The sequence below is a fragment of the Pistacia vera genome, unplaced genomic scaffold (genome assembly GCF_008641045.1).
Source record: "Pistacia vera cultivar Batoury unplaced genomic scaffold, PisVer_v2 Contig129, whole genome shotgun sequence".
NCBI classification, from domain to species: domain Eukaryota; kingdom Viridiplantae; phylum Streptophyta; class Magnoliopsida; order Sapindales; family Anacardiaceae; genus Pistacia; species Pistacia vera.
Genome location: NW_022195346.1, coordinates 1,156,099 through 1,168,303, shown reverse-complemented (window position 1 = coordinate 1,168,303; position 12,205 = coordinate 1,156,099). Strand labels below are relative to the sequence as shown.

At 35.6% G+C, this 12,205-nt stretch overlaps 1 protein-coding gene across 1 annotated transcript; it reads right to left on the bottom strand.

Annotated features, from left to right (window-relative positions):
• Positions 1 to 9,394: 9,394 nt before the first annotated feature.
• Positions 9,395 to 11,537, bottom strand: LOC116121861 (insulin-degrading enzyme-like 1, peroxisomal). The gene is made up of 4 exons (XM_031407777.1): positions 11,433 to 11,537; positions 11,270 to 11,356; positions 10,392 to 10,514; positions 9,395 to 10,128 (listed from the first exon to the last, which is right to left on the bottom strand). The coding sequence occupies exons 1-4, from the start codon at positions 11,535 to 11,537 to the stop codon at positions 9,877 to 9,879; spliced, it is 567 nt and encodes a 188-aa protein (XP_031263637.1). The 3' UTR covers positions 9,395 to 9,876.
• Between the last annotated feature and the right edge of the window lie 668 nt (positions 11,538 to 12,205).

Genomic DNA, 12,205 nt, shown 5'->3' with positions numbered 1-12,205 from the left:
TTTTTTTTTTTTTTTTTTTTTTTTTTNTAGATCCTTCTTTAAATAACCATGCGCAGTAGGTGCAAGTAGCCTTTGTAGAAATACATGATAATCATGGCTTTTCATACCTGATATTTTACACTCATTAACATTTACACATCGCGATAGATTTGACGCATACCCATCAGGTAATTTAATTGATTTTAACCATTCAGAAAATTCTTTCTTTTCAGCTAATGACAAAGTGTAGCTTGCAGAAGGCATCAAATTTTTTTCCCCATTTTGTATTAAATGCAACTCCTTCCTTATGCCCATGGCTTCCAAATCCATACGAGCTTTGAAATTATCTTTGGTTTTTCCTTCCATGTTCATCATCGTCCCCAAAATATTTTCACCTATATTTTTTTCTATGTGCATTACATCCAAATTGTGGCGCAATTTCAATGTTTTCCAGTAAGGCAATTTTAAAAATATACTTTTCTTTGTCCAATTCAACTCTTGTTTTGTGCGTTTACGTTTCCTTGTATCAGAAGATTTCCCAAATTTCACATCTGGAATACTAGCCAATTGTCTTAATATATCATCTCCTGATAACTCTTTAGGTTTTGACAGAAACTCTACCTTACCGTCAAACTTTTTACTTTTTCTCCACGGATGTTGTTTATCCAAGTATCTACGATGACCCATGTAACATTGTTTATTCCCATTCTTCAAAGTAAAAGAGCATGTCCACTTATTACAAATTGGACAAGCTAATTTTCCCTTTGTACTCCAGCCAGATAACATTCTAGCTAGAATCTTCTCTGTACTTCAACTTCCATAACTTCTTCAATTTAACTCCAATTCTTGATCCGTTTGTTTCCACTCGTCACTCATTCCGTTGCCAACATGATTCTTCATCCGAGTATAACATTTAAGCACTAGTAGCCTAAAAAACACTCAAAAACACCCATGATCCCATAAAAGGCAATTATGAAAATATTAAGCAACTTTACCAAATTAAGCCTAATTTCCCACAATTAATCCCCATAAACCACTAACTAAGTGTGTATTTTCAAGCTCTTATCATCTACATCATGTCTTTGTTTTTGCCATCTTTGATTTGTAATTTTAAATTATTAATACTTGATGTACATTAAAATTATATGAAGTCAAATTAGTCAATTACAAAAAATATAACTTCAATTCAAGTTAAAAAAAAAAAAAAAAAACAAACCTGGAAAAAAAAGGGGCCAAAGTGGAGGGTTTGACCGAATTGGGCCGAACAAATCCAACCCATCTTAATTAACCGGTTAACCGAACCGAATTTTTGGTTCGGTTATAAACCGGTTTATAACCAAAACAGGACCGGTTTCGGTTCATTTTTTTTTTTAAAACCGAAAACTGGTTCGGTTCAAGATATGGATAAACTTTTTCGGTTAACTGGTTTCTTTCACCCCTATTCCCTGATCATCACTCACAAAAACCCCTCAAGCCTTACTCTCGTCGACCTTGTCAATCGTCAGCAATTGAGCGATTAACATTTGCACAGCTATCGCTTCAAAGTCAAATTCTAATCAATCGCAACTACCAAAATTCAACTTTCCACCACCAAAAGGCTCATGGCCTCCCCTAGGGCTGTACAAAAAAATCCAATATCCGATCCTGATCCAGTCCGCTCCGATTCGAAAAAATCGGATATCCAAAAATTCGGATCGGATACGGATCGTATTTAAAAAAATCTGAATGTTCGGATCGGATACCGGATCGGGATTGTTAAAAAATCGGATATCCGTATCCGTATCCGATTCGGATTTTACTAAACTACGTCGTTTTGAGTTTTAAAATAACCCTAACAGTCTAACACAATTAACTCAACTCTCTCACTCTCAGTCTCTCTCGCTCGAACACGGACAGACACATAGTCACTCAAACTCTCTTAGACCAGATCTCATCTCAGTCTCTCAGTCTCTCTCGCTCAACTCTCTCAGTCTCTCTCGCTCAACTCTCTCGGTCTCTCTTGCTCTAACACGCACAGACACAGACACACAGTCAGTCAACCACTCAAACTCCCTCAGATTCAGATCTTGGTCTCTCTCGCTCAACTCTCTTGGTCTCTCTCGCTCGAACACGCACAGCGGCACAGACACAGATACACAGTCACTCAAACTCTCTCAGACTCAGATCTCAGTCTCTCTCGCTCAACTCTCTCAGTCTCTCTTGTCGAACACTCTCAGATCTCAGTCTCTCTCGCTCAACTCTCTCAGATCTCAGTCTCTCTGACGATTGACGCCCCAAATCGATCATAAGTAAATTTCTTTAGAATTTAGATTTGCTGAATTTTATAGGCTGAATTTTAATTGCAGACTTTATGTCTGTGCTAAATGTTTACATTTAGTACTTAGAAAGCAAATTGTTTTGGTGGGTTATTTTTCATAGACACTTATATAAGGCACGCCATGTGTTTGATTAAATGTTCCAATCAATTCAGTTTATCAACTTTTTCGTGTTGTGTATTACCTGTTTGACAAAATGTCCCAACAAACAATGGGACTTCACATGTTTGGCTGAATCAGAAATTTCAATAAAAAATTCAGAAGTATGAATCGCTACTCATTTCTTAACAATTTATACCCATTTCCGCATTTGATATAGGTAGCGGGATAATTGAGAAGTTGGAATTTAATGGAGGAGCCAACATTTTTCAATAGAATGATCACTCATCTTCGCACAACCTGCAAGTATGAACAGTACTTTATTTCGTATGTTTTGTTTTTTTTTTTAGTGCTATTAAAGTATCCTTTTATGTGAAATATTTCCATTTTTTTTAGTTGAATAATGTACCAGATTAGTTGAGTTTTCATAAGTATATAGCAGGGAAGTTCTTTTCTTTATTTTTGATAAAATGTTTGAGTAGGAAAATGACATGCCTGAATAACAGTGAAATTATGCTATAAAATTCCTTAGCAATTAATTTTGTTGTTAATCTTAAAAATTGTTTATTGAAATTGTTTATTTGTTTGTTTTGTACATGAGGATGATGACGAGTAGGAATGGCAATGAAGATAGCATAGTCATTTAGGCTGTGACAGTGTTTGGACAACATAGGTTAATGTTTTGTGCTTCATGTTAATTTTTTTTTGATACTTTTATCATGTAAGAGAATTTAATTTCAATTTTATTGCTAGAATTATTTGATTTTAATAAGAAAATTTTAAAATTCGGATCAATTTCAGATATCCGATTATCTGATCTAAATAATCGGATATCCGTAAAACCGGATATCTACGTAATTCGCGATCGGATTCGGATCAGGATATAGCCTGATTCGAAAATTCGGATCGGATCAGGAAAAGCCCTATTCGGATCGGATATGGATTGGACAGCCCTAGCCTCCCCTCTTCAAAAGCCCAACAACCCAGACAATTCACTCTCTGTTCGTCACCGAAATATTAATTTGAGTAGTTAAGTGGTATTTTAAAAGTTTGTCAATTAAAAAGTGTCATTAAGTAATTATTGGGTGGGAAAAAGTCGTTAACTTGTATATAAATATACATATTTAATATTATTCAGCATTCTTTTAAAGTTACATATTTTATGATATAATTTAATTCTTTTGCAAAAAAAAAGAGAAAAACTGTTGAATAATAAAAACACTATCGAAACTAAAAGTTATAATATAGAAGAGGAAATTAGATTCTGAATGAAATATTATTATCTGTTCTCACAATTAGGAGATTCCAATGTGTTTTAGTGAAGGACATGAGTTTATACTTTACTTGAACCCATCCTCATTCATCCCGATGGTTGATTCCAAAATAAATACACAAGGCATTCACACGTGTGAATTGTGCCATAGAATGACACATGTAATAACACTAATCCTTCACATATAAATGCTGATTTATTTAAATAAAAAGTATAATTTCAATTTTATTTGAGTACCAAATAAAAATAGGATCTTCATAAATGCTGCACATAGCTTCTAGAGAGCTTTAAACAAAACCAAAACAAGCATCCGGCATGGTTAAAACTTGAAAACACCAGTACTGAAACTAAATTTAGTAATTAATAGATAAACTAAACTTTGCATCATCAAAATTAAAGTACCAAAGTTTTAATGAATAATAAAGGTTAGTTAATGAATTATCACTTCACTGATAAAATGACCATTGATTAATTTAATGCCCAGCCTAGGATTTGGAATCCAACGCCAAACTTTGGTATGACACAGGAGGATGAAGAATAAAGCCAGGACCACAAGATAAAGTTACTGGCTAAGGAAATTCTTCTTTCAATGGAAAAGGAAATTAAAGTTTTTAACCCCAATTAATGTTTTGGGTTCCATTCACATAAAGTGGGACAAGGCAAATATATGTATAGAATACGCAATCTTATCTCATAGTCATGGTTAAATAATTGACCAATTAAACATTGGCACGTACAACATACAACTTAAAAAATTCACATGAGAGATGATTTGTTGAAAGCTGACAGGACTTGCTACCCGACCCGTCATGTATTACAACGTTAGAGTGGGTTGTTACTTGTTGAATTTTTTTATCGATTTTAATAATAAAGTAATGCATGATTTGGTGTAATTAATTTTGAAAAGTCAGTTCGTTATATTTTCTCACATGGTTAATTAACTTATCTTAAATCAAGGTAATTAATTTGCATCATGAAGTTGACTTTCTTTTGTCCTATTAATAATGTTATGAAAAATGAATGCTGCACCTAATTAAATCTTATTTCTGAATGATTCATCGAAAAACTTATTTCTTATTCTCATATTTTCTAAAGCACAATGATGATGAAGTGGCGTCTGAACTACGCTTGATACACCCTATCATGACATTGAATTAATTTTAGCCTTTACAATGCTAATGCTAATCTCAATCTTATGCTTATCATTGCCCAAATTGGTGTCGGCAGTAAGTATACAAGAAGTTGAATATCTTTGCCACAATTATTTCCAATTACCTTACCCAAATTACACCATTCCATCTCGTTTCTCTTTTTCAATATTTTTTTTTTTTTATCATCAAAGGTGTCTAGACTAGTTTACACGTACTTCAACTAATTCTCGAAGCCCTAGAACTATTAGTTAAGTAAAAGCTCCAATGACCACCTCTATTAGTATCTGAGAAGATTCGAATTCAAGAGTTTATAAGTCCGTTTGATTCATTATTCTCATATTTTTTAGAATAATATTTTGAAAAAAGTAAAATTAGGTGGGTATTACGATGTAGGATTTGGAAATAAACAAAAATATCCCCCTATGTTTGTTTATTTACTAAATACCCCTATAATAAAAAATTAAAAATTAACAAAAACACCTTCAATCCACCCATTAAATACGGACAGCCGGCTAACAACATCAGAGGGTGGCCAGAGTCATCGTATTGACACATGACCGGCTGGATCTGGCCATTCGTCAGCTGATATGACATTTTCCGGTCAGATCCACGGAAGATCTGGCCGAAAAAGGCCAGATCTAGCCGCATTTGGTCGTCAACGACGGCCAAAGATACGGCTGTTGTTGATGGTCAATGACGGTCATATCTTGGCCGTTCGTTTACGACTGGCTACGGCCAAACAACTGCTAGATCTTTGACCGTAGATCTGACATTTTTTGGCCAAATCCACCGTGGATCTGGTTGGAAAATGCTAGATCGGCGCACTACCGGCCAGATTCAGCCAATAGTGCGCTATTATACCAGATTCCGACTAGCTTCCGACGGTGATAGCCGGAATCTGGTAAATGTGGGTTGCTTGGGTGTTTTTGTCAATTTTAAAAACTTTTTTTGGGGTGTTTAGTTAAATTAAGAAATTTAGGGGGTTTAAAAAAATTGAATAATATAGAATAATATTTTGAGAATGAGAGAATAAATGTGTATTTTGGATAAAATAGGAAATAGAATACTAAAAAATTATCTACCAAACGGAGCCTATGAAACCTCTTTTGCTCTTTTACCATTAGACCACACAGTGATGGTTTTTTCAACGCTCCTTGTATGTTTATCTTTTCACAAAGGAGAGAAGAAAGAAAAAACAATTAGGGGCAGTTTGGTTCGGGGTTAAGTGGCATTACTGGGGTAATGTCATCTTATATTACTTGATTACCACGTTTGGTTGTCAAGTAATATAAGATACCAGTAATCTTTAAATACCAATAGTGGTTACTATTGGTAATATAAGAGGTAATCTGATTACCTCCATTTTCTTAGGTTTTTTGAGATTACCAGGGTTATCTTTTTTTGTTACAATTTTATCCCTTATTAATAAAAATTTTGGACAATAATACCCATACTTTAAAACAAATTTACATTAATATCCTACTTCAATTTTACCCTTACAAAACTGATTTTAGCAGAAAGTTTGATGGGTATCAAGTATCAAATGGGTGTAGTTGTGATCTTTCCTTACCTCCTCCAAAAGTTTGAAACACAAAGGTACAAATGTAGGCCCAAAACTTAATACAACCAACGCCAAATTAACCACAGCAGCCGTTAGAAACACAAATCAATAATTCAATCATAAAACCAAACGAAATCGCACCAGGCTATTACGGTGTGGCGGCAGTCGCCCTAGGCTGTGACAACAATCGATTTGGGGCTTCAATTGGCTGTGTCTCTGTCTGTGCGTATTCGAGCGAGAGAGACCAAGAGAGTCAGAGAGTTGAGCGAGAGAGACCAAGAGAGTCAGAGAGTTGAGCGAGAGAGACCAACAGAGTCAGAGAGTTGAGCGAGAGAGACAAAGTGAGATTGAGATGAGATCTGGTGATTCACTGATTCTGGTCTGAGAGAGTGAAAGGCTTAATGCTGTGCGTGTTTCAGGCTTTGAGCGAGAGAAACAGTGAGAGATTGAGTGAGAGATTGAGACGACAGAGTACAGACGCGAACTGGTCTGAGAGAGTGAAACTGTGACTCTGTGAGAGACTGAGAGGCTGTGCGACTGATGATGACGACTGTGAGAGACTGAGAGGCTGTGCGACTGACGATGACGATGACGACTGTGAGAGACTGAGAGGCTATGCGACTGACGATGACGACTGTGAGAGACTGAGAGGCTGTGCGACTGACGATGACGACTGTGCGTGAGCGAGAGTGCGAGACTACGTGTTCGTGTTCGAGTCGAGGGAGAGAGATAGTGAGTGTTTACTGTTTAAGGTTCGTGTTCGAGTCTGAGACACAAAGACAGAGAGTCAGAGTAGTGAGACTATTGTATTTTTCGTTGGAGACTTGGAGAGTTGGAGTATAGACACTTAGACAGACAGACTGTTAGAGTGTTAGTGTCTTAGTGACTTAGTGTTACTGTGTTAGCACTGTTAGGGACTTAGGGTGAATTTAATTTTGAAAACTCAAAACGACGTAGTTTAGCAAAATCCGGATCGGATACGGATATCCGATTTTTTTATAATCCTGATCCAGTATCCGATCCGAATATTCGGATTTTGCTAAATTCCGATCCGTATTCGATCCGAATTTTCGGATATCGGAATTTTCCGGAGCAGAGCGGAGCGGATTAGGATCGGATATCAGATTTTTTTGCACAGCCCTATTAATTAGGCATTGTGACCTAACCCCAGAGTTGGGAGCCTTTAGATGGTGGTCGACCATGATCTGATCAAAGGACTGCCAATCATTTGAAGTTGGGGGAAGCCCTTGGAACTGGCTGTAAAAACCCCCTCCAATGGCTGGGGAATCCCTAAGAAATTCAGGGGCTGGGGGCTAGGATAGGGAAGTTTTCCTCCTCAACCCCTATCATTATTTTATTATATATATGTTATATTCATGCATATAAATTCTATGCGTTTTTTTTTTTTTTTTTTTTAATAATTTATACATTAAAATTAGATGAAAATGATTAATATTGAGTTTAATTTGATAAAAGAATAAGAAATTAAAGAATTGATCACAATTTTGAGAAGAGAATAAATCTTAGCCTCTTGTTTATGTTGTTGCCTTGTGTCATTAGATTATGAGTAATACTATATCCACAACCTTTTCTTATAATCGCGATCGTAACAGCTCGTAATTAATTAGCCGTAATTTGTCAGGTGGAACCTATTATGAACTGACCAATTGCGAAGGGGTTGTAAGAAAAAGTTTGTAAAAAAGAGTTGTGGGTGTAACATTACTCTTTAATTATTAAAAGTTGAGGTAAAATTAAATGAGGATAGGATTCATACGTGGGGTTTTTATATTTAATTAATACCGGTTTATAAAGGTTGAATTTTTATCCTCTACATTACAATGACCAATAGTTAATCCAAAAACTTCTAAATAATACACTTTTAAAGAGTATTACAATCATTGTTAATTTAGTTTTATTTAAAAAAGAAAAAGAAAAATGTGTTAAAATTTCCAAAAAAGAGACAAGTATTTGTATAGATACGGGGATGGATTTTGTCTTCTACATGCGATTTACTCACCCCTTTTCCTGACTCCCAAATTCCCGGGACGGAGACAGTGGCCTCCAAATTTTAGATTGGGTTCGGACATTAAGTTTGGTGTTGGAGGATGAGACACGGAAAACATTCCCTAGTAGTGTTTTAAAACCCGACTCGACCCGACTGGTTGAACCCGGACCTAGGACTCGAGGCCTTCATTGGGCCTAGTTTCAATTTTCAGTATTCATCAAAACCCTAAAAATTAAGATGACGATTGACAAACAATTGAAGGCTAAGATGTTGGGGGTTTTGAAAAAGAAGGGCCAATGAATTGAAAAGTGGCATTGAAAGTGATTTTCGGGGAGTGAAACAACCTAAAATCACAAAAATAAATTGGCGACAACAACGGGCTATTGCCGTGATTGTTGAGGCGAATAAGGGCGAGATGAGATGGGTCTTGATCAGGAGACTGAAGAGAGAGTTTTCATGATGATGAGGTGTGTTGTCGACGTTTGAAACATGCCCTATTCGACCTGGGTTGTTGATATCGAGGGTGTAATTTAAGATGTTTTTATAAGATTTTAAACTTATAGAGACTTATAGTAATTTTAGAAGTGTTTTTACTAGATTTTAAACTTTTTTACATATAGATGTCACCAATTTAACCTGTCGATCAAACTAGTATAACCAATCAACCTGAGACCCAACCAATTTGCTGGGTTTTACCCCAAGCCAGGTTTTAAAACCTTGTTCCCTAGCCTCATCCTAGGAGATTGCCAACCCTAACAATCGCAATAATAACAATACAACAAATGGTTTACTGGTAGTGTTATTACTCACAAAACTGGTTTTACAATATTTAATGCTTCTAGCTTTGCCAGATACTGGAATTTGTAATTTTGTTGAAAGATTTTATTAACGCTTAGGAATATTTTCCAAAAATTTGTAGCAGTATAAAGGCAGAATTTTCATGTATTCTTGCTTCATTTGACAGGAAATTTCAGCAAAATATATAAAAGATAGAAAATTGATGCATCCTAATACACAGCAGAACATTTCATCATGTCTTAAAATATTAAATTGAACGAAATGTTTCAGACATTTTACCATATGTTACAGAAGCCAGAAATACAGTACTTGGAGAACCCTGCTTGTATCTCTCAAACCAGAGATTCATTTACCCGATTGAAACTCATTCAAATACAATTCTTTTGGATGATAGAAAACGGTTAAAAATGAAATTGTCTAAACCATGACAGGTTTCAATATCACAATGAGATAAAGGCCAATTGAAAACCGGAGAAGGGATGAAAAGCTCCATGATTTTGTTGTCGACAAAGATACCTTAATTCGACCAAGAATGGGTGATGCACTTGCACCCACCATTTTGCTTAGCATCGATGGGAAGCTTTTTACAAATCTCCAATTTTCTTCATTATTGTTTAGGGTTGGGAGCAGCCATCTTTCCACCTGCAACCCTTAAGTTTTCTTTACAAACAGCTCGGATGGAAGATTCCAACTTCCTACAACTTCATTTGACCAAAACCTCCCTTGAATGAACCATAAAGAGGTTGTGATCTTCTGAAACTGAAAATATCATCAATGTGAACGACAGTAGGCTCAACTGATTTGCTGTTGTCTGATGTGTACTCAGATGCATGTTGGTTCCCGTACACTCGAATGCTTAGAGTCTTCTTCTGAGGTGCACCAATTTTAACATATTCATTGAAGAAAGCTATCAATTCTTCTTGTGTAAGCTGCCTTAAAGCTGCAACCTGTTTCAGTTTCAACAGTTGTAAAAATGAACTATTTCGCGAAATAATAAGTCCATGACTACAGATTGAAAAAATAATTTTAATTTGCTCAAGTTCCTTCAAAATCATGTGTTTGATAAGAAAGAGTTCAAACAGTGCAGAGGGTATGTTCTTTAAGTCCCTCAGTTCATCTTATTCTCCACTAAAAAAGAAAATAAGTCTCCAAACATACTTGAAGAATCTTGTTTTGAAAATGTGGAAGAAGATGAGATTGATTTTCATACCTCAGCTTCCCTCCTATCAAATTTGAGGGTCCCATTGGAAATCTCTCGCCAGTAGAATCTGGATTCTTCCCTTAGATTCTTGTGCTTCTCAAACTTCATATCAATCAAGGTATTCACGTTGCTCTGTGTCACAAATATTATTTCATCCTTAGGGGGCCAGATCGACTAAATCACAGATATTGCATATAACAAGAAATATTTTAGTCAAGATTTTGCACACAAGAAACTTGTAGCTGGGTGGGCTATGGAACGAGAATAAGACAGTTGCTACATTTCTCAGCCGTCAGAAAATCTGATTGTTCAGAGATATCCTTAATCCTTTCCATATTCTATGATCACTAAATCAGTTACAATGATTCAATTGAAGATAATTTTAGACACATAATACCTAAATGTCCCTCATCACACTGATTGGGTTGATAATGGTGATTCAAGTTAATTGTGAAAAGAATTGTGATCTCATTACGTCAACAATCTATTTGTTTGTATTTAACACAGATCCATTTGCATCCAGAATTAAATATACAGCAAAAGAAAGGAGGATGAACAACCATACTAGTTTTATATACCTAGCACGAATAGGAAAATATTTACCCTTAGCATACACCAAATTGTTTTCAGCTGTTATGGATCTAGAATTAGGAGCAGAAATGTAATGTCCCTATTAAAAGCATGCTACCGAACTGATTGATTGAATTTTCTATTTGTAAGAGATTCAAACTCTGAACTACCCAAAGAAAAAAAAAAAAAAAATCATACATATCCACTACCAATTTTCATAAAGAATAAATAAATAAAATTCTTCCATTGTGATTAGAGAAAACATTCTCATCACTGGAGCACAAAGAAAGAAGTCAATTAGAAAAGTATTATCTCACCTTGAATTGTTCACTAGTCATCTCATAAAGTTTACTTCCAAACATCTCGAGGAATGATTCAACTCTTGTATCAATATGTTTTGGACCCTGTTAAAAAATCAACAAAGCACTTGAGGCAATGAGGCAATGCTGCAAATTACAAGAGGAAAACTATGTCATATACCTTCACAGAGGATTGGATGATGAACTGNCCTTCACTTGTAAAGTGTGACTGATAATGAAGTAATACAGCAGTTTCTTTTCTCCTCTGTTCTTTGTCCTCTAACATGGTATCAGAGTGATAGCTTCCAGTTTTCTTTTCTTGATCAATTAAAGCTTTCGAGCTTCGTTATCAGTTCATCTGAAATCTATCTTCAAAGTTTTCTTTTCTTTTTAGCTTGAAATCGTCAATTTATGAGCTGATCTTTAAAATGGGAAGTTCAAACCGTTAGCCAGTAGTGAGTGCAATTGATTCCAATTCACCTCTCTATATTCATCCATCAGATACGCCTGGTTCTATATTAGTGACAGAACAACTAATTGGCACAGAAAATTATGGTATATGGAGCCGAGCGATGACTGTTTCTTTGCGAGCAAAGAACAAGTTAGGGTTTGTTGATGGAACATGTGAAAAGCCTTCATCTGATTCTACTTTGAATGCTCAATGGGAGAGGAGTAATTCCTTGGGATTAGCTTGGATTTTCAACACGATATCAAAGGAGATTTTCAATGGAATCGTCTACTCAACCAGTGCTTATCAGGTATGGAAAGATTTACAAGAACAGTATCATAAGGTGAATGGAACAAGAGTATATGGGATTCACCGGGAGATAGCTAATCTCACTCAAGGAACATCTACAGTAGCGATTTATTACAATAAACTAAAATCGCTCTGGGATGAGCTAAATTCTCTAGTTAGCTTACCGCCTCCAGATAGTGCATCTGCTAAGGCTTATC